Source organism: Calidris pugnax, unplaced genomic scaffold (genome assembly GCF_001431845.1).
Source record: "Calidris pugnax isolate Ruff unplaced genomic scaffold, ASM143184v1 scaffold853, whole genome shotgun sequence".
Classification (NCBI taxonomy): Eukaryota; Metazoa; Chordata; class Aves; order Charadriiformes; family Scolopacidae; genus Calidris; species Calidris pugnax.
Genome location: NW_015091774.1, coordinates 101,638 through 124,894, shown reverse-complemented (window position 1 = coordinate 124,894; position 23,257 = coordinate 101,638). Strand labels below are relative to the sequence as shown.

Sequence of the window (23,257 nt, the reverse complement as noted above, 5' to 3'; positions counted from 1 at the left end):
GATGGCCTTGACATTCCTCATATTCTGGCTTGGGATGGTAGGTGTCAAAACAAACTGTTTTATGCAGCTTTTAACTGCATCTAAATAATTACCTGCAAGTACATTGCTTGATGTTTTTTTCTTGTAGTTTTAAAAGTTTTGTACACAAAACAATATTCTTCATGTCTTCATCAAAGTTATCTTGTGCAACATAGCTTAAAGTAGAAACAGCAGAAAAACACACAAAAAGGGCTTTAAAATTCTGATAGGTTTTTATTAGCCCTGTTTGGTTTCAGACCAAAAAGATACTACGATGAATACTTACTGAACATAGCTTAAAGTAGAAACAGCAGAAAAATACACAAAAAGGGCTTTAAAATTCTGTTAGGTTTTTATTTGCCCTGTTTGGTTTCAGACCAAAAAGATATACGATGAATACCTATTTCAGCCAAAACCAACATATAAGATTGTGGCTTGTGTCTGGTTTTTCTACTAGAAACCTGCTAGAAGTTCAAATGACTCCCTATGCTCTACTGGTCAATAATTTGTAACTGCATGATGTTTGATTACCACACTTACAAGTCCAGAGACATTCTTGTAAGAAGGATGTCTGCAAGATGTAAACGCTAAGCTAGTTGCTCAGTGTTAAAAGTGCAGGTAGGATTGCTCAGGAAAATGGAATTACACATTCTCAGCACTGCAAGCACAGTGAGATGGCCTTGACATTCCTTGTATTCTGGCTTGGGATGGTAGGTGTCAAAACAAACTGTTTTATGCAGCTTTTAACTGCATCTAAATAATTACCTGCAAGTACATTGCTTGATGTTTTTTTCTTGTAGTTTTAAAAGTTTTGTACACAAAACAATATTCTTCATGTCTTCATCAAAGTTATCTTCTGCAACATAGCTTAAAGTAGAAACAGCAGAAAAACACACAAAAAGGGCTTTAAAATTCTGATAGGTTTTTATTAGCCCTGTTTGGTTTCAGACCAAAAAGATACTACGATGAATACTTACTGCAGCCAAAACCAACATATAAGATTGTGGCTACAAACCACATAGTTTTGCCCTAAATAGACTTCCGGATGTCTTAGAGACATGGTGTTGACTTTAGTCTCTTTTCACGTAGAAGGGATGATTTACCAGGAGCAGGTGAAACACAAGATTACTGAACCCTCTAACTTCCTTTAGAAAAGCAGTGATTACTTTTGCTTACATTCTCACATGTCCTAAAAAAACCATCAGGGCCAACGTTGCCCTGATTTTTGCAGGTTAAATCAGTTGGGGTGGGGGACCCGGGGACCACACAACATGTGTTTCAGGAGACTTTATTTCAGACTAGCTGCTGTCAGGTACTGCTGATAGCACACCCAAGCAGTTGAAGCGACATTGTCTTCAGGTTTTGCCTCATCTGAAAGGTATCTGTTCCATGGGCTCCAGGCGTGTTTGATGATACAAAGTGTGAGGTTAAAAGGGAGATTTAAAAGCACTCTCCTGATCCAAGCAAAAATGCTAATGGAGCCACATGTGTATCAAAGTTATCTTCTGCAACATAGCTTAAAGTAGAAACAGCAGAAAAACACACAAAAAGGGCTTTAAAATTCTGATAGGTTTTTATTAGCCCTGTTTGGTTTCAGACCAAAAAGATACTACGATGAATACTTACTGCAGCCAAAACCAACATATAAGATTGTGGCTACAAACCACATAGTTTTGCCCTAAATAGACTTCCGGATGTCTTAGAGACATGGTGTTGACTTTAGTCTCTTTTCACGTAGAAGGGATGATTTACCAGGAGCAGGTGAAACACAAGATTACTGAACACTCTAACTTCCTTTACAAAAGCAGTGATTACTTTTGCTTACATTCTCACATGTCCTAAAAAAATCATCAGGGTCAACGTTGCCCTGATTTTTGCGGGTTAAATCAGTTGGGGTGGGGGACCCGGTGTCCACACAACGTGTGTTTCAAGAGGCTTTATTTCAGACTAGCTGCTGTCAGGTACTGCTGATAGCACACCCAAGCAGTTGAAGCGATTTACCAGGAGCAGGTGAAACACAAGATTACTGAACACTCTAACTTCCTTTACAAAAGCAGTGATTACTTTTGCTTACATTCTCACATGTCCTAAAAAAATCATCAGGGTCAACGTTGCCCTGATTTTTGCGGGTTAAATCAGTTGGGGTGGGGGACCCGGTGTCCACACAACGTGTGTTTCAAGAGGCTTTATTTCAGACTAGCTGCTGTCAGGTACTGCTGAGAGCATGCCCAAGCAGTTGAAGCAACATTGTCTTCAGGTTTTGCCTCATCTGAAAGGTATCTGTTCCATGGGCTCCAGGCGTGCTTGATGATACAAAGTGGGAGGTGTGGGGTTAAAAGAGAGATCAGATTTAAAAGCACTCTCCCGATCCAAACAAAAATGCTAATGGAGCCACATGCGAATTCCCAAAGCAGATGAATATATGTGAAAAGGGAAAGTTGTCAATATTATAAATTAGGGAAGACAAGTGATCTTGAAAGCTGGAACAGAACTACTGGAGGATGTAGAAAAACAAGACATTTGCGGTAATGAAAGGAAATGGTCTAAATTCATCCCAGGCAACTTCCATCCCATCCCTACCTCTGATTTCCTTCTCACTCTGATTTCCTTCTACACATAACTCAAAAGGATTGAATTATTTATTACAGGTAGCATTTTCCCTTCATTAGTCATATAGCTTTTATCAAATAGATAAAACAGATGCATGCCACTATCTGACAGGAAAATGATTTCATAGTGATACCTTATTTAGCAAATACATTTTGGAAAAAATGCAATATACCAAATTCTACCCCAAAGTCCAGTCTCTTCATTTGCACGGTAGTCTTTTTTGTACACCTCCTCAGTCGCAGAAAGATAAGCCGCGTCATGATCATGGCTCTGCTGCAGTCTATTTTCAAAGATGGCACTGATGAATTGTATTAGACTCGCTCTGTGCTAATTACAACAGATCATTCTATCTTAGAGCTTTATGAAATAAAATACTTCTGAATGTTTGTGTAGATTGTGTAGGAAAAAAAAAAAAAAGTAAATTCCACTGCACATATCTGATGAGGAGGATGTTTGGATAACTCTTTGTTTAGCATCATCCTCATTGCTGGAGCTGGTGGTTCTTGGTCTGCTTTGAAGTGTTCCTGGTGACCACATCAAACGTTCATGCAGGCTTGTGTCAATGTCTACTTTCCTCGGACAACCCATTTCTCTGATCTTCCCTGCGATTTTTTTTCTTGTGACTGCCATGTTCTGTAAATTTTGCTGTCTCATGAAATCCAGTCATTTCACATGATATTTCTTCAGCTTTCCTATAGTATGTTTTTTCTGAATTCTGATTCACATCAGTCACTGAATAGATGAATTCAGTGAATTCAATCACTGAATGACTGAATAGTTCTAATTTTACCTATTCATTTTGGTAATGTTTTAACATCTTTTATATCAGAAGCCTTTTTACCAGAAACCTTCTCACCAGAAGTATTTTTTCACTATATAATGAATTTTCACTATATAATGAATAATTTTTTCACTACTATAATGAAAAAAAATACTGCATACAGCAGAACCTCTATGTGTACGTCTCAGAAACAATTCTTCAAAAATGATTTTTATTCTTTTTAAATCAGTGCTTCTAGAAAAAATGAAGTAGAATAGATTAGGGAACACCTAATTTGCCTTTGTGATAATCAGATTTAACTCAGCGATGTTTGTTGGTGGTGAACAATAACAATACAGAAACTGGAAATCTTGCATTGAAATTATTTTACCTAATGCAGTGAGTTTATAAGAAACATTTCCAAAAATGAAATACGGTTATAATTGGTGACCAAAGAGAGACTAGCTGACTGCATAAATGCTGCTGTCTTTGCCGAGCCAGGAACAAATTAATTCTCTGTGATCCTCCCTACAGCATAATGTCTGGAGCTGTTACAACGTGCCTCCAGCCACAGCTACACACCTTGCACTGATAGAGGACAATATATGCAGCCTTAGCAGGGTGTAATCTCTCATCTTTGCTTATCGGTGGCTACCGCATGTTGGGCAGGATGGTTGAACACATTTCCGTTTGTTAAATGCAATAGTACCAGAAAGTGGAATGAAAGAAGAACCAGAAGTCTAATGAAAAATCAGGCTGGAAGGAGCAGGACACATCTGGACTACTCTCCACAGGTTTTGCAGAATACTTGTAATTTGATCAGCAAATGTGTTTATGGTATATTTTTAACAATAGCCAAAATATCTACCTTGATAATTCTAAAAGGTCCACGATTGCTGCCTACTTTGGGAGGAACCTATGAAAGAGCTTTTCTCTACCTTACTATCTATTTTAGTAGTTAGTCAACAAGTAAGTGACAAAGCAGCCTTAAAAATGCCCATCTCTGATTCTGTGTTCAACATGTAGTTCTTCAAATGTAGTGTGGTGAACACTTTGAAGAACTCTGGCTCCAGCTGTGGCGTGTGAGTGAGAGAGAACTCAGAAAGAGCAGAACATACTGTTCCCAGAACAGCCACAAGCTAAGGAACCTCTAAAACATGCCAGGGTGACTTCATAGCTGTTAAGTTTTAAGGTAAAATGGTTTCAGCTGGGACAAAGTTAACTTTAATGCTAGCAGCTGCTGTAGTGGATTTGGGATGAGAAATAGTGTTATAGTGCACTGGTGGGTTTGGTTGTTAAGTCCTTTTTTGCTCCTCACCCCATCCCACCAGCGAGGAGGCTGGGGGTGCACAAGAAATACCCGTGGGAATCAGGGAATGAATTCCTTGGTTTGCTTTGCTTGTGTGTGCAGCTTTTGCCTTACTTGTTATACAGTTTTTAATCTCAACCCATGAGTTTTTCGTCACTTTCACTCTTCTGACTCTCTCCTCCATTGCAGCTGTGGGGAGTGAGTGAGGGGCTCCGTGGTTAAACCAACCTGTATGTTCAAGCTTCAGAGCCAAAATATCCTGGTGACACGTGGGCAGCCTGGGAAACCTAGACCAAGCTGTCAAAGTAGCCTATGGAAGAAGGAGATAGGACAGCTGATGTCCCTGAGATGCTCCTGCCAATATCACCTCCATAGTCCTGAGGGGATCTTTCTCTTCCAGTAACACGGTGTCTTCATCTAGGGAGGTATGCAGCCGCCTGTACTACGGGAAAAAAAAAAAAAAAAAAAAAAAAAAAAAAAAAAAAAAAGAACCCCCCCCAAAAAACACAACAAAAAACCACACAAGGCAAGGTAAAAGAGAAACAGAAGTCCAAGTGGCTTTTATCCACTACTGTGGCTAAAGAAATAGTAAAAAAAAAAAAAAAAAAAAAAGAGAAAAAAAAAAAGAAGCTACCCCCAAAACCAGGTCAGTAACCCCAAATCTCGCAATCCTTACCGGCAGGATTTCCTGCCGGCTCCCCCGGAGCCTGCCCTGGGGCGGAGGCCGAGCCCTGCACCAAAGGCCGGGGATCGGGGTGGGTGGGGGGGATGGACGGCGGCTCAGGCGGTCTTTGAAGTGAGGCGGCCGCCTCCCCTGCCTCTTCCAACAAAAAGCGGCTCTTACTCAAACTCCTTATTTTTCACCGCCTGCGTTTAATCAGCACCTCCTGCCTGCGCCGGGACACCTCCGCCCCGCCGGGAGCTGAGGGGAGGGCGGCCCGGCCGGCCCAGCCCTGACGCCGGGGCCACCTCAGCGCCGTGTTTGAGGGCGGGAGCCGGTTGAGGTGCAGCCCGGGCTTTCTAGGAGACAGCAGCCGGGGCTTCCCCCCCAGCCTCGGTCGGTTGAGGTGCAGCCCGGGCTTTCTAGGAGACGGCAGCCGGGGCTTCCCCGGCTCGGTCGGTCCCTGGCAGCAGGTAGGCAGCAGCAGCAGCGGGGATTCCGCTGGGCGCCGGCCCCTCCTGAGGGAACCTGCCCGCCCTCGGCGCTGAGGGAGGCGGCGGCAGGGCTCCGCCCGCAGCGGGGGCTGCCGGTGAGGGTGGGGGTGGCCTCTGCGGCAATGCCGGCTAGATTTCTGAGAGAAAGGGTGAGGACGCCTTTTCTGGGAAGGTACACGGTGGCCCCCTGGGTCTGGTGAGTCGCCGGGGAGCAGCGGGCGACCGGAGCACGGCACGGATCGGTTCAGCTCGCCCTGCGGGAGCTCCCCTCAGCCCGGCCGGGCTGGCAGCGCTGAGGAGCCACAGCCCCTCTCAGGTGTGTGTTTCCTGGAGGAGCACGTAGGAATTTAAATGAAGAAAAAATTGATATCCTGCCACGCCAGGTGAAGGGATGTCGGCCGTTCACAGGAAAAAAACGGCTATAGAGATAGTGGGAGCGCTGTGACCGCGTCCCGGTGGTGGTGGGTTAACCCGGCCCTTCAGCAGCAGCTGGGTGTGCCTCCACGGGAAAGGAATACACGTATTGGTTGTAATAATTATTCCTAGACCAGAAGTGGGACACTTGATTAAGCTCTCGTGAAGAGGCATGGCGTACCTCGCAGTTAACAGAAGCGTTTAAGGTAATGTTTATATATTTTTATTTAAAGTGTTCATCAGCTTATGTAAAATAAATGGTGTGATGTTCCGGCTTCTTGTTAGTTCTCTCAGTTCGGAGAGCAGGAGCGTTGCATGTTGTAATCTGTCCACGTTTTTGAATAAGTCATTCAAAGAAAACGTGCCATGAGTCTGCAAAAATTGCTGAAAGACATGACTCTTCAAAGTTCTGATGAGACTAGGTTTTTCAGTTGAGGAGATCAACTTTGAAAGGGCTAAGGAGTAGAGGAAAAGGTGGCTGTACCGATTTAATCACAGGTTTTGGTGAGAATTATGCTTCGCTATGTGCTGTTGTGGGTGCTTTTAATATAGTTCGGGTGTGTGTATCAGTGAAGACCTCTTTCAGATGCTTGTCATCTTCTTTTTTTCTTATTTTATTTTAAATTGATGCAGATATTTTCTTGCAGGGTGAAACTTTACAGATATGGTCTCAGATACGTGGATTTTTTTTCCTTCTGGAAAATTGGGGCAAAAATAGCTCCAGTTGAATTCTGTCCTAAGTGGTAAAGCTCCACAGGTCAATTGCAGGCTCAAGATGTGGCCGAAATGGCTGGGAAAAGGAAGAAATTTAGCTGTTTATCATGGTGGAATGTGGTAAGAAAAACATTTGCACTTGACTGCAGTCATGTTTGTTGTTTTCATCATGAATTATGTGAATGCATGCACAGAGCAGAGCCTGATTTTGCTGTTGGGTATACCTTCCACAGAAATGGAAGTGTTTTCAATGTGAAAAGCCAGAGACAAGAAGGACTCTTTTCAGAGCAGTTCACGGCTCTGGTTTTACTATACATAGGGATATATATTAATATATATAGCCCTATATATTTTATATATACTATATATAATATAGTATATATTATATATTAATATATATAGCCCTATATATTTGTATAGGGCTATATATATTAATATTTGCAGGTTTTCCGCGTTGGTGAAAGGGCAAGTTACACATTTAAATAGATTGAATTTATAGAGAAGCAGGATTCTGGAAGACTTTCCTTCAGAATGTGGCAAAATACTACTGCTGCATCTACTGAATCTACTGCTGGGGCAAAAAGCTGCTTGAAATAGAGCACATGTGAGACAGAACAGTAGAGTAAGGTAATACGGTAGTGAAACAGAGCTTATAAAATAAAAACAGCGATTTAGAAAAATCATAAAGAAAATACCTAGTCGTAATTGGAGTCTATTCAATCCCGTTTTCTCTTTAAATTATTTCCATTATAAGATTTTCATCCTCTTTAAAATTGAAAACTGGAGATTTTAGGAGCTAACATCCATCACAATAGTGAAGGTAGTTGGAGTTTTTTGTACAAACACACATAAACCCCTTCCAGTGATTTTAAACTTTTGTGTACTTCTTTTCATGCTTGGCATTCTTGTGGGGACTCGTTCCTTCTTACAGCTAGGCAAGAGAAGACCTGCCTGGTAATTTGGGCGGAAATTTGCAATGAGGGAGGAGGGAAGAGAAGGGGAAGAAGGAAGGAAGCAGGCACTGCAAGAAGCGGTGTGGGTGACTCAATAGATGGCGTGCTTCTGAGTCAGTTTGATGACGTAAAACACAGCAGCCGGAAGTGTCATCTTTGACTGTTGCAGAAATCGATGATCAACTAAAGATTCTTCACAACAGGCTGAGGTTCTCCTGCTCATCATTCAGTTTGACTAATTGCATTTGCCCTTTCACAGGGCTGTAAGAACTGTGACAGGCTGAGAGGAAAAAAAAGGCTTAAGGCAGGCCAAGTTAAGGCACAACATGTCAGAGGCATGCAACTAATAGATCCCTCTCCAAACACATTGGGGACAAGAAGCTTACTAAAAGAGTCCTGACAGCCAATAGATCATTTAGGTATTATAAAAACCCTAGGGGATAGACTATTGGAAGATACGAACATAGCAGGGGGAAAAGAAAATACATGTTTGCATTTGTGTTCATCTTGGAAGAGCATGGATTTCAGTGCCAGTACCTTTTTGTATAGCTAATCTTTCATGGAACAATCTGTCTCAAATTGAAAAGTCAGTAAAAGTCAGTTGTAGAACAAAATTATTGATAACAAAGCACCACAACTGGCTAATACTTTTGTGTTTTCTTGTTGTGAATGTCTCATTTAAAGCGGCTTTCAGACCAAAAGATCAGAAAGTGGTAAATGTTAAGAAAATTTTAAATGAAAACATGGGCGAAATCCTAAAATCACATGCTCAGTGGCTCACTGGGTTTGCCTGATCTTTAACACTCAGTGATAAGATCTTGATACTTTATTACATAGACCTATGGAAATGCCAGGTCAATGCTCAGTAGTACGCAAAGAACAGATAGATTGTTAGAAATTATTATGAAATTATTATGAAAAAATCCAGCAAAAAGTAATTGTTCTAGTTTATAAGCCTGTAGTATATGTATGTTTTAAAGACTGTGCACATGTTCTGTTCTCCTTTCTCCATCGTCAGTCTGTAATGTAACTGGGGGAGGTGCAGAAGAGGGTGGAAAAGGTGTCAGAAGTATGAAATCAGATCCCATCTAAGGGACAGGTAGAGAGATTAAGACTGTAGCTTGGGAAAGCAAGAACTGGTGAGAAGTGTGATAAAGATGTAAAAAAAAAAAAAACCACAAAGGAATGCTTGACAAACTGAATAAGAAATATTCACTCCTTTTTTTCTTCTGGTATAATAATTAGCAGCTGTCAGGTATAGCAAGCAGGCAACAGGCTCAAAAAAAGTCAAAGACAATTCCTGTATTTCCTGTGTCCTGTATTAACTGTAATGAAAATATTGACTGTCAATTGTGGAAATTTATATTGCAAACTGCTAATTGATGGTTTTCTTTCCTTTTCTAAAGGGAAACATGGCAGCAAAAACATTGTTTTCATGTAATATCACAACAGTGTTTCTGTATTTAATTATTGCAGGTAAGTTTTTTGGTGGCTATGGAGGGTCTTGTGAAACATTTTTTCACACAATACTAATTTTCTGTGAAAAGCCAAATTTAAGTGCGTGACTGAGTTTTTTCTAAACTCCATCTCTGGATGCTCTCTGGAAGCATTAGGTCTGTCATCAGTGGTGGTCAGAAAAGCAGAATTCTGGTGGAGTAGAGCAGGAAACAGAAAGCTTCATTATGCTACAGTATAACACCATGGTGAATGTGAATCAATTGAGCTTTGCGGTCCTGGTCATTCCGTTTCAGAAAGACTATATCAGAAAAGGTAGAGAGGTGAGGGACAGTGTTGTCCGATGTGGGATGGTTTCCATATGAGACGTCATTAAATGAATGAGGACTCAGAGGTGAAGAAAAGAGACGACTAAGGGAAGATGTGATGGAGGTCGATAAAACTGTAAATACTGTAGACTAGACAGATGAGGGAAAGCTTACTTTGCCATTTCTCATAACAAGAAATTACGCATAGAAATTATAAAAGGCAGTGAATGTTTTTTCATGCACCACATAAGAGGAAAGAAAGGGGATGAAAGCAAAGTATTACTGTACTTGTATCCTACTCTCTTTTCTTATGCCTTTGCCACTGGTTGTTATCAGAGATGGGGTTTTGGGCTTGACAGATGATTACATGACTCTGTGTGGCTGTTCTTATATTCTAACAAAACAAGGAATTTTAGATAAATATAATACTGATTTGGGAATGTGACCATGGTATCCAGAGCCGGTACCTCTTTTGTCATATTGACAGAATAAAATAAATCTCATGGTTCTTTTCCTGTATGAATCTCCTTGGGTTAGGGGGAAAGAAAATGAGCTCGATGGTGAGTGCTTGTAATAATTCCTCTATAAATTCTTATAAAATGAAGGGTAAGTTGAAGTTTCTGTAGCAAGTTTAATATTTGTGCAACAGCAACTTTAACTTCAGTGTCCTCTTAGGATATCTGGGTACTGAGACCATAGTCTCTGTTAAAGACTTACTTTGACTACAGTTAAACAATGTTAACAAATAAAAACATTAAATTTGAAATTTCTGTGTGCATGTGTGTGTTTGTGTGTATGTGCATGAAACAGATTTGAGAAATACAAGTGCTGTAGTAATTTGCATCTGAACTAAAACATACAAATGACAGTCTGCTGCAAAAGAAGAGATTCTACTGAGTCTGAAGTTTGCATTAACAAAACCAGCATTTCAGTGGCATAACTATATCTGTATATCATTGAATAGGACTCTCAACTGTAAAGATAAGGGATTAAAATTGTATTTTTAGTAGATGACTTGACAACAAAGGTGAAAACTCCAATGAACTTTGTAAATGGAATCAAGAAATATGTTCAGTATATCCTTTCACAGTATTTGAGGTTTTCTTCAATGTCTATCTCTTTCCTTTAGAGAAATGTGAAGCCTATGATGTGATGTTGAGGCAAAGTCTTGTGCCTCATGGGCAGCCTCTTGCTATTAAATGTTCACTGGAAAAGAGCTTGGAAAGTGGAGACTACAACTTAACATGGTATAAAGTTGGTAACCAGACAGCTGTGCCTAGAGACAAACTTTCTAGAATTCATCAGCAGAAGAATTTAATTTGGTTTCTCCCTGCAATGTTAGAAGATTCTGGAGACTATGAATGTGTCATAAGGTGAAAGTTAAAAAAAATTTTATTGTTACAGAAATTACTTGTAAAGGCAATAGCTTTTGGAAAGCAAGTAGAATTTGGAGGATAAGAGAAGTATTAATGAAGAAGGTAGAGTACATTCACAAAAACTAAATTTAGGTTGGGGGAAGTAAGTCTAGTTTTGGTGTTTTTTTCCTAGTAAGCAAAAGGAAATCTATTAGAGAAACTGTAAACTTCTCATCCTCTCTTTCTTCTCCAAAAGGAATACCGTATGTTTTTGAGTTGGAAAATATGCCAAATAATCTAATTATGTTATATTAATTGCAGAAATTTGACAAACTGCAGGAAAATGCGTACAACAGTAACAGTTTTTGAGAGGACTGATGGTTTATGCTTAAATGAAAAATTTGCTGTAGAGGAGGTGGTATTCACGTTATCATCTGCAAAGGTTGTGTGCCCACACTTGGATTTTTTCAGGAATAAGAAGAATATTCAGCCTGTTCGTTGGTATAAGGTGAGAATGCTGTGTTTTGTACTGTCTTGCAACTGTCCATAATTTAAAATATAGATCACTGATGTTTGTGAATTTTAAGAGAAAAACTAAAGATTTATTGTGAATGGGAGAAAAATTATTTTAAAACAAATTAGAGGATTAAGGTAGAGGATTAAGACTTTTTATCTTTGAAAGGTATACACAGGTTTTTTGATTAACAGGGTAGACATGCAGCTTAGATGTAGGAGACATTGATCCACGAATCCACCAGGTGGCATCTTTTTACCCCGCTGGCGAAATACACTGTAGTGAATTTTTTTTTCTGCAGAAACAGGTGTAGTATGACACTTGTGAGAGGTGGCATATCCATTATGTGCCTAATACTGTTCCATTAAATAAATTCAATTTCTTATTGTTTATACTTATTTAAAAGCTCTTTCTTTTACAAGAATGTAGTGCCTTCTGCAGCATGCCTCCCTGATACCCACGTCGTCCATATGGTACCAAGAGGATTTAAATACCTTAAAAAATTAAGTGTAATTATTAAGCTTCCTCATTAATGAATACTTTCACAAGTCCTGATACTTGCATTTCACTTTCTTATTTCTGTAAAATGGAAAGTTGTTTTCTGTGGGAAGTGAACTTTGAATTAAAAACTCAGGGCCAAAATCAAGAATGTTTTGCTTTTCATTCTACAACCCTCACTCTTCCTCAGCCTCTGTGAGGCACTCATCCTTATGCTGTGGTCTACTGAAAATTCAGATTGCATTAAAGAGAGACAAATCCTGCAAAGAGATAGTGGTATGAATTAACAGAGTTCTCTATGTGTGTTTAGGACTGCCAGCTGCTGGAAGGGGAAAGGTTTGCCTTCTCAAATGGTGATCTTATCATTCTCGATGTGAATGTACATGATCAAGGAAACTATACCTGTGAGACAACATTTACCTACAATGGGAAACAATATAACATTTCACGAGACGTCAGTCTGACTGTAGAAGGTAAGTAGGTAATTTCACTGTGTTTGTGTTCATAACAGTGACTCAGAATTTTTGTCCAAGTTTCTAAAGACTAAAGCTAAAAGACCCAATTTGTGGATAGGCATCTTAGGGCTACGAGTTTTCACCTAAATATGAGGGAAAACAGTTCTGACTGAGAGCTTACATATTTTTTATCTGCTGTTGCTACTGTGTCGAAGATTGATTTCCCCTGGTCAAAATTGCAGTATGCCAAAGCTTTACTACGCAGACCAGCTGCCAAGGTCCCTAAACAGTGCCCTGCAATGCTTGGTAGGTACAGTACTTTCTGCTGTAGCTGCACCCTCTTTATCTTCCCATCTTACTTCTCTCTCCTTCACATTATCCTCTTGCTGCAAGAATAAGGAACTAAACCAGCCCAAATTGTTGCAGTGTCTTGACTCTTTGTGTCCTATCTGTTTCCTTCAAACCTTTGTCTCTTCTTTTTTTTGTTGTTTTAAGCTCCCCAGCACAAGAACTGTTGATCTCTGATATCATGTGTCTAGCTCAGTAGACCCTGATTTATGTCAGGGTGCCACCAACAAAACAAAAAAAAATATAAAAGAAGGCTTAGCTGTAAAAGGCAAACTCCTTTGCTAGCACAGTATTATGAGGTTGATATTGGATGAGTGAAAAGGCTGTGCTATGTCAAGGTATGAAATGCCAATAGTGTATTTACAATCCAGCTGATGAAAGACATTTTCAGGTTTACTAATAGATTGCATTACTACTTAATGGTCTTTTTTTGTGTTTGCCTGTTTCTTCGGTGTGTATGCATAGTGTCTATGTATGATATGAATATCATGTTCATACAGTGTCATGTGTATATGATGTGGCTAAACAAAATATGAGGAACATATGGTCAGATCAGATTAAATGATCATTCTGGTCTTAAAATCTGACCCTAGAACTTCTCTCTGTGTAATTTCAGCTCCCATTATTCAGTAGAAGCAAAATAATATCACTCTCTTGACATAAATGACTGAAGGCAGCTTGGTTGTTTTTAAAGTCACCAGCTGAGCAAGTCTATGCTAAAATGGGTGATTTGGGGTCCAAACAATAGTGCAGGCACAGTTTTCAGAAGGGGCAGGATATATCTGGGGCAATCCTTTGTGCTTCACTAGGGGCCTCAAAAGGGATGCTTTACGATTTCTTTTTGTTAATTTGTGCTCATGGAGAAACTTTCTTGAGCTTTGAATATCTGATCGGAAATCTTCTAAATCGTCCTGCAGCTGCTTGAGACAGCTGGAAATGGTATGTGTGCTCAGTCTATCCAAGTTCACCTTCTGCAAGTTAGGATTCATTTAGCCATGCTGAGGCATCTTTGATGTAGATGTCTAGCTCTCCACCTGTTGATTTACTCTCCCTTTGTAGCCTGTAGAGAAAAACAAGATTTCCAGGGCATCATATATCTAGTCCTAATGTAAACATCTAAAAGGGGCCACTGGTGGCGTGCTTTTAGAAAGTGTTGTGGGCAGAAGTGTAAGGCCTTTCACCAGAGTACAGAAATTAAATTTCCCCTTTATAATAGTAAAAGTCAGGAATAGATGCATTGTGCTCTAAAAGTATTTGGACCCAGTTTATATCTGTGGGGTGCTGGGTGACAGGCTGTCCAGATCGTAGAGGGGTACTACTATAGATATTTGCCTATACCCTTCTCTACACCTGTGCGTGCAATATTAGAGGATTTTTGTGCTGTGAAACAGCCAGTTCACCATGAGTGTGTGGAGATTTGTGGTGCTGCATTTTGGAAGAGGTAGCACGAAGAGTAGTTTATCTTCAAGTCAGAAGTAATAAGTACCTGAGATAGGAGACTTTCAGTACTGAGTGATGTCTGTTATAAAATTGCTGACAACCTTGTCTATCAGAGGGGTTTTTAGGTTGTACTTGGGTTACAGAGCTGCAACTCCCCCACATTTTCTGAAAAGCCATTTCTTTCTTTTCATTAGTGAGCCCACCAAAAAAGCCCCCCGAAATATCTTACCCAAGAAACAACTCCATCGAAGTGGAACTTGGTAAGTAGTTTTCTCTAGAAGAAAATGAGATTTTGTATCCTAGTGAAAATTTGTACTCAAGGAGTGCCATACTCTGTGTTTTCTTGGCTTTGTTTCTTGACAAAAACTAGTTCAGCAACTGGCTCAGTTTTTTCTGTGCTGATCTCCTGAAGGAGAAGTGTTTGGGGATGAGAGGGAAGGAGACAGGGCATGTTGCTTACAAAGTCCTCGGGAAGTTTCTCAGACACGAAGAAACTCGGGGGGAGGCCAAGTGATTCTCTGTAACATCTGCTGCTTTCCATCAAAGCAACAAGGGGAAATGGCCTCAAGTTGCGCCAAGGGAGGTTTAGATTGGCTATTAGGAAAAATTTCTTCACAGAAAGATCCAGCATTGGAATAGGTTACCCAGGGAAGTGGTTGAGGCACCATCCCTGGAGGTGTTCAAAAGATGGGTTGACATGGTGCTCAAGAGTATGGTTTGGTGATATTTTTTTTTATTGCTTATTTCTTATTCATTTTTTTGTCAGAGTTAAGTTGATGGTTGGACCAGATGATCTTTAAGGTCCCTTCCAACCTAGACAATTCTATGATTCTGTGATCACTCTGGAAGAGATTCTAAGAACAGATCCATCTTTGAATCTATGGAGAAAGTGATGCCTGGAGAGAGGCGTCTTCGTCCTAGATTTAGACTCTTCCATCCTACCAATCTCCTTCTGAACATGCAGATCACGGAGTATATAGATCCAGTATACAGTAACTTTTCTGTAAGGGCGTGGGACTATGCGTAGCTGGTCTGCTCGTGAGTCTGTGAACACAATTGTATAGACTTCAATTAAAGAACAGAAATTAACTTTTCACTATTTAACACAATTTCATAGGCTCACAGGTTACAGTGGATTGCAATACAACAGGTGCTGATGGGTATGAGGTGTTTTGGACAGGCAACGGCATGTATATTGAAGTATTTTATATGAGCAGAATTTTTGCAACTTATTATGAGTAAGTATATTTTCAGATTAGAAAATATCAAGTTGGCAGCCAAAGTGGAACTTTCTCCCTTTCACATTAAAATATTTAGCAATATTTTCCACTTGCTTAAATAGCTTTCTTTTAAAAAATTCTAACACTTGTCTCCTCCAATTCACTTTCTGCTTTGAAGTAGAAACTTGAAACGTAGTAGGCATAGGAACTTCACTTGTTGGTCATTGTGAAAATCTGTCTTATTTCCCAATCTTGGGAAAAGGTGTTTTGTGGACTTACTGTCTCATAATATGGTTTCTATTGAGCAGGCCCTGGCCTGGCAGAAACCTCTTTCAGTTGGTTTAAGCATGTCCAGGCCCATGATCTTCAGACTGTCTATTTCTTCTGTGTCCTCCTTTCCTTTCACATCTGCCTCTGAAAGGTTGCAAGAGGTGAAACCTGTGGTTTACAGACTTTAATACTTATGGATTTCAGAGCCTTGAGTTAGAGAAGTGTTACTGGGATCAGCTGAAGAGCTAATGGGAGGCATCGTTGAGGGCATTTGTGTGGAAGCTTAGTGCAGTGAGCAAGATTTCCAGGGATAATTTGGGGTTTGGGAGGAAAACAGACTTGGACTGAGTAAAGCATGAGAAGGCTAATAAGATGACGGTGAAAAGCAGGTTAAATGGAGTTAGGAGAGAAGAAATTAGACCTGACTTGAAAAGGCAACTAAAATTGGAGGAAAAGGTAATCTGAAACTTTCTTAGATATGATAGGTTGGGAACTAAAAATTGCAGGTTTTTTTGTCAGCTCTGGTCTCATAGTGGTGCTATGAAGAAAAAATGTGATCATTTTTGTAAGTTCTCAAGCACTATCAATGAGCGAGAAACTGATGAAAAATGAAAATGATATCTTCAAAGTTAGAATATAGTTGTGAGAATTAAGTCCTCGTTGTAAAACAAAGGGGAAAGTAAAATGCTGAATTCTTGGAGCGTTCACCAAGAGAAAACTCTATACAAAAGTTAATATACGATACTATCATAAAGAATTATAATGACATAAACAATTGGGCCATAATGCAGAGGCACATGGTCACTGAGTTGAAATAAAAGCTATGCTATTTTTTTTGTACTTCTAGCACTTAATAGTTTGTCTTTGCAACCATTAGTCATTTGCATTAGTGATGTTGATTCATTCATTCCTTGTCACAGTGTTCACATTACTGTAACTTCTTGCTTAGAAAGTGATTCTTCTGTTCCTATATAGGCTATTTATGATATATTTCAAGCTTTGATTTTGCATTTCAAATGGTAACTAGAATATGTTTTCAGGAAAGAATAGCGCTTGGCTAAGTAAGCTCGTTCATTTTGGATTTGAGATCTATTGTTAGCAAGGTAGTGGTATCACTGGTTTTGCTGGTGGTTAGGAAGTTGTTTAGTTCATACACCAGTTGCATCATGGTACACGTGATGAACTGCACGTGCAGCATAATGAGCATTTCTGTGCCCACGTACGATGTCTGGGGGATAACCTGAGTCTCTTAATGGTACAGCCTGACACTTCAGCTGTTACAAGTCTGTTCTGATCCATGGGGTGAAACAGCAGTTTAGACTCCACTCCCCGCAGCAGGAATCACGCTGTGAGTTGGTGTTGTCTTCTGTGGGTCACCACTTCTCGTGTCTTTCTTCCCTGTCCCAGAGCTGCTCACCACAAGGTCATGCCCTTGTACCAGGGCCTCTTTCTGGGTCGTATCACACTGGAATTTCTCTCTCTCCACCTACTTTTACAGGGCCTGGGAAGCCCATAACAAGGGTTTGCTTACGTTTGTAAGGTATATTTTTATACTTCAGCCTATAGAAGTCTTATATTCCTTTGGAGAAACACAGCTGTAGATAAGATAACGTCTTGATGTTTTCCAAAGTCTATGCTAAACGTCAGTAAGAGGCCTGAATGTTGTTTGGGTTTCCTTCATACAATGTAATTGCTCATCTGTTCTGAAGCATGGTTGACACTTGCAGATGGAAACAACCATTGTTGTGCTGCAGCTGTCGTGATGAAGCCATTCCAGAAAGGGCTGTGGTTTTATATCTCTATTTGTTGCCCTTTGGACAGGGAGAAAACTTCTCATGATGGGCGCCCTATGCATTCTTTGAAGCTAATAATTTCAGAAGTGAATAGTGAAGATTATGAACAACCATTTGTCTGTCAAGCTTCAAATGCCTTTGGGCAGGTTGCATCCTATATTATATTAAAACAGAGAGGTAAGAACTGCTGTTACTTTTGAGGCTTGTGTTTATTTTTGCTTCCTCAGAAGGGGTTTTGATACCAAGTGCTCATATATCATGTTGCTAGAAGACCAGTGGATTACAATTTACTGTATGTATGAATGTACTTTTGCATAGGGGAGGAGTCACTGTAGCACTGTATCATTATTAAAATAATAGGTAAATGGAAGTGAAAAATACGATACTTGAATTTGTATTGCATTTGTATAAACAACCAGATTTGGACAAATTCAGCATTAAAAAAAATAAAAATCTATGTTTTTGTGCAGTTCCTGATATACGAAGATGGCTGACTGGAGGAATTGTCTCTTTGTTAATTCTAACATTTATTACTTTAATAATCTACAAGATTTTCAAGATTGACTTGGTGCTTTGGTACCGTAATTCTGTCTGTGCCTTTGGAAGTAAGGAAGGTATGTAAGTATGACCAGGTATGTTAGTGTACCTGGCCTTTTGATTTTTTTCACTGGCCATTACTTCTAACCAATAACGTGATTATTTAGTAGAATGTATGTGGAGTTTCCTTGAGGAATTTTCAGATCAGCATAAAGACATTTTTTGGTGAGATTTTTTTTTTTTTCAGTCATATGGGTAAAATATGTAATCATAGCTGAGGCAATAAACACTGCATACTATTGAAGGCAGTCATGGTGAGATAGGTTAGAAAGAACTACAGGTTTCCCCAAAATCGGCATGTTACCTTTTGCTTTTCTGTTAAGTAGTTTCTTTATATGTGAATTTTTGGTCACTCTGATGATGAACAATAGGTGTCAGCAGAGCTACGTTCTGTAAACTAGCTGTTTAAAGATGTGCATGAAACATTTATATTGAAAATCAGACTCTCATTTTCTCAGAGATTAATTTTGTTGGAATTTGGGTTGCTTTGTTGGGTTTTGGTGTTTTGGTTTTAGCTTTTTTTTTTTTTTTTTTTTTTTTTTTTGCAACTTCTCCTTTTACCCAACAATTTCCTTGTAAATTTCCTTCTAACGTTATGGTTACATGCCAAAGAGAAAAAACAGTACTAATTCTGTATTCTGTGATTCTTCTTATATGTTTTTATTGCTGTGATGTAGACAAATACATTAGACAGGTGGGAAAAAATTGCAATAAGTGCAACATTATAGATGTTTTGTTTGGCAGCCCCCAGAATTAGACTGTCTGAAGTTCCCCATAGCTTGAAATGAAATAGGTTACGTGCATGGAGAGAGTTAACATTTACTCACGGGTGTTCTAAGTGTTTTCACAGAAAAGTAATTTCAACTTCCGATTAACGGTTCTGTTTTCCCAGAATGCTTTAATAGAGTTCTAATGAAAAAAAATAAAAATCAATGAAACTATGTTTTGTAGCTTGTTGAGCTGTTGAGTTAAATCTGACTTTGGTTTGGTTTCTTCATTCCTGTTTATAATGAAATTTTAACTCTCAAAACCCCAGCTGCCTTCTGGCCTTTTGTTCTACTTGCCTTTCCCTCACAGAATCATTACAAGAAGGAGTTGCCATTTTCCTCCCTCTCTCATGGTTAGTCAGAAGTGGGGATAAGTGCTCTTGGGTGCATTTCAGGAGAGGTGGTGAAGTAAGTCCTGCAAGAGGACACTGTCTTAATGTCCTGACATCTCTGGGGTTGGGGGCTCCTTCTTGCAAGTCCCAGGTCCTGCACCCAGCTCACTTGCTGGCACATCCATCCCAATGATGGAAAAAGGGGTTTTGGTTTGTAGAGCATTTTAGTACTTTGATGTTATTTTGTCAGGCACGTAAATCAGCCCCCCATTACTATTTTTAAACAGCCCAAAATGAAACCTTGCAATAAAGTCATGCTCCTAGTTTTCAGTTTTTAATATAAACATTTGTGTTTGTTTTAGATGGGAAAGTCTATGATGCTTATGTCCTGTACACAAAGAGCAGTGGAAGCAGAAGCTTCTGTCATCTGGAAACCTTTGTTCGTAGGATGCTCCCTGACGTTTTAGAACAACAATGTGGATACAATCTCTTTATATTAGGAAGGGATGATTTACCAGGAGAAGGTATGCTTTAATTAGTAGAGTTAATAGATTGTCTTTTGACACATTGTTCTCGGGTTAGAAGATTATATGTACATTTAAAAATACTTATGTTTGGAAAACAAAGTTATATGTGTTTATTTTTAATGGATAATTTGTCCAATGAACTTTATTTTAAATTTTGTTGGTTTCTTACAAAAAATTCTGTTTTGATGTTATAAGTGTCTGTACTTTCCTTTTTGCAATGAACAAATGAGCATTCAGCAGCATTAATAATATTGTTGAGGCTCCTTGAATGGTATCAGCTCCTGGGGACTAAAGAAAACAATTTTTATCAGAGATTTAATGCAACGGATCATGAATCATGAGTAAGAGTTGGGGGATCTTAAACCTACCAGTTCTCTGAGCTAGCCACTGCTCTGTATATATGCAATTTTAAAATTAAGAAATATTTAACATCAATTGTAAAGTTTCAATGCAAACTTTGATTGTTCCTTCATTGCTTACAGCTGTAGTCAGTGTTGCTGATGAAACCCTTAAGCAAAGCAGAAGACTGATGATTATTTTGGGATCAGAAACGTCTAGTTGCTACCTGTTAGAAGACACCTCCGAACAACAACTAGCTATGTATAGTGCTCTCATCCGTGATGGGATTAAAGTGATTCTTATAGAAATGGGTGAAATACAGGACTACGCAAGCATGCCGGAATCAATCAGATACATTAAGCAAAAACATGGAGCTATTCGCTGGAAAGGGGACTTCTCAGAGAAATCTTGTTCACCAAATACAAGATTCTGGAAAAATGTGCGCTATCAAATGCCATCCAGGAAGAAGGGATCTTATTCTGGAGTGTATTTATTGCCTCTGACTTTGAACAATTCTGCAGCAAAGGGAAATTAAGAAGCACTTATAAAAATAGTACTGAGAAAGTAATTCTGAAATATTCTAATTTTTAAAATTATTTTTTTTTACACAAGTTCTTTATATTACAAAGTAAATGTTGCCTTCAAGGAGTAAAAGCTACTTGTCTGTTCCCTTAATTACACCCTAAAAGAAAAGTTCTGTGCAACTTTATTTCTGTTCTGGGTTTTGGACACAATTTGTTGTGTTAGTCTCAGACAGATAGGAGAAGCAAATGTTGCTAATGGTGATAGACTATTAAATAGTCGTGGTCCACGTAAATGTAATATCCATTGAAGAAGCAGCTGTAAAGTAAATCTTTTAAAAATTGAAACTACAGTTGATAAATTAAAAATCTGGTTTTTTTTATCAGCCTTTTCCTAGTCATTCTGTTCCTCTTCTTGTTGCCTCTGTGGTTGTTTGACTTCCTCGTTACTGCAAGAATCTGCACTGTGCAAGCTTTGGGGTCCCCTCCTGAGTAATATGCCTTATCCTTGCTTCTTGAAGGGGCTGCGAAAATACGTGACAAAGCAGGTATATTTAAAACTCCTCACAACACTAAATGTGTTTCAGCTGAACAGTTGGTGCCAAATGTCTTCAGCAAATGAAATAGAGTCTGTGGCTTTTTAGACAATTGGTGAATAATTTTGTGATATCTGGTCTATGGGGTGTTTCTAAACTTAAGTCTCTGGAAATGGTCAGGAAACTGAAAATAATTCTGATTTTTTGCAAACCTGGAAGCTTTCTAGCCTGTGCTGCTACTCTGGAAAGCAGGTGTTCTCATTCTGTGTCTCAACTGTGCTAACTACAAGCGCAGAAATTCAGTGAGAATCTATCAAAGGACTGTGCTTGGGCTGAGTATCCTGGAGAGAGTGGAAAATGGCCAGTTCTGAAATGTGACCAGGTGCTAATGGCAAAAAATAACCTCTTGTCTACTTGGGAAAGGAAAAAATTAGAGGTGTGTGGCTGTATCAACCTGCTTGGGAGTAGCTTGGTATTTCTGGACCCCAATCTGTTGATCTGTGTGTATCACCATGAGAAAACCTCCTTTTCAAGGTGATCTGAATTAGCAAATTTTCACTCCGTAGCCTTGAAGAGCATAATCTGAATGCAAATGTGAATTCTGGTTGCTTTTTTTTTTTTGGTCTTACCTGAAGTTAAGTAGGTTCTTACATTACCTTTATTGCTAGGGTAGCACCTGTCACTGAATCTCTTTCAGCTGGTTCTCAGAAGTGTGCATGCTGTAGAATATACTCTTTGTTGGACTCTATTGCTGGGAGAGAAAGCAAGGTCCAGGAGTGGAAAAAAGGTTTAAAGTGAAAGATTTGCAATAAAATTTCATGCAACCTTTTTCTTTGAGAAGGTTTAGCAGTACTCCTTATGAGCAGCATCTCATTGTCCTGGCTGGAGGATTTTCAGTACTGATCAGTGCATTGATTTGTGTGGAGATATGCTCTTATTTTGCATTTCTTCTGTGAATGTGCCATTATGTTTTACCACCACTTTTTTCATAGTTCTTTTCAGAGGTTTGCTACAACATTCAGGACAAGCATTTTCACACTAAACAAGACTCTTAAACACTCTTAAGTGAAAACAGATGATTGAGACTCAGCATTTATCTACTTGATACTTTATTTTAAACAACCACATTTAGTATGATTATTTAGGCATTTTAATTTTCTTGTGTGAAAATGAGTGTGGGAGAGATTTCAGTTATTGTGGTTAATTGTTAGTTAACTACTTGAATGTAGCATTACAGGAAGTGGCTTATCCTTTTATCATGGGACTTTATTTTGAAGCTGAATTTTGTTTCTGTTTTCTCCCCTTGGAAACTTTTTTTTTTTTCAAGTCAGAGGAAAACACACAGGTGAAGCTGAATTTTGTTTCTGTTTTCTCCCCCTGGAAACTTTTTTTTTTTTTTTTTAAAGTCATAGGAAAACACACAGTTTTTTTTGTGGTACAATAAAAGAATTCCCATAGAGACAGACATGCTGATTGTTCTTTATTAAAAAAAAAACCCAACAATTTAGTCGGCCAGAGGCCTGCCTCTGGAAACTTGGTAGCTTCAGAAGGAAAAGAAAAATGCAATGTAATCCAGCATAAAGCATTTGTTCACCACAACGTGGTAGATAAATTTCAGTTTATAGTATATCTGTGCTGACAGAGAAAAGTCTGCATGTTATGTGGTGTAAGATACACTGAAGGAATTCTCTACACCATTTTTTACTTTTCCACCCTGTGTGATACTTCTTCTCTTTGCTTGTTCCTGTCAGTTTATTTGGCATTCCAGATTGCCCCTACCCTTTCTTGCCTTGTGATGAACTTGTCTCAGATTTTCTAATTCAACTGCATCTTTCCGTCCATACTGCAGAGCTAAATTTTTCTGTGAGCCTTTCCTCCTTTCATATTTTTTCTCCTATATCCCAATTTATTGCCTTTATGTCAGTTACTGCTGAGTTATAGCCTGTTTCATGTTTTAATGTACGTGTCTGTGACTCTATTAATTCATGGATAGAGGCTTATGTGATGGGGAAGATCATGTGCTCTGAGCCCAAATGCAGAATGAGTTGC

At 39.1% G+C, this 23,257-nt stretch overlaps 1 protein-coding gene across 1 annotated transcript; it reads left to right on the top strand.

Moving 5' to 3' along the window:
* Positions 1-5,822: 5,822 nt before the first annotated feature.
* On the top strand, positions 5,823-21,058 carry LOC106900065 (interleukin-1 receptor type 1-like). The gene is made up of 12 exons (XM_014962035.1): positions 5,823-6,472; positions 6,914-7,100; positions 9,340-9,409; positions 10,826-11,069; positions 11,373-11,559; positions 12,374-12,536; positions 14,501-14,566; positions 15,424-15,544; positions 17,618-17,766; positions 18,060-18,203; positions 19,648-19,809; positions 20,295-21,058. Exons 2-12 carry the CDS (start codon positions 7,053-7,055, stop codon positions 20,684-20,686), a joined length of 1,746 nt encoding a protein of 581 aa, XP_014817521.1. The 5' UTR covers positions 5,823-6,472; positions 6,914-7,052; the 3' UTR covers positions 20,687-21,058.
* The last annotated feature ends 2,199 nt before the right edge of the window (positions 21,059-23,257 follow it).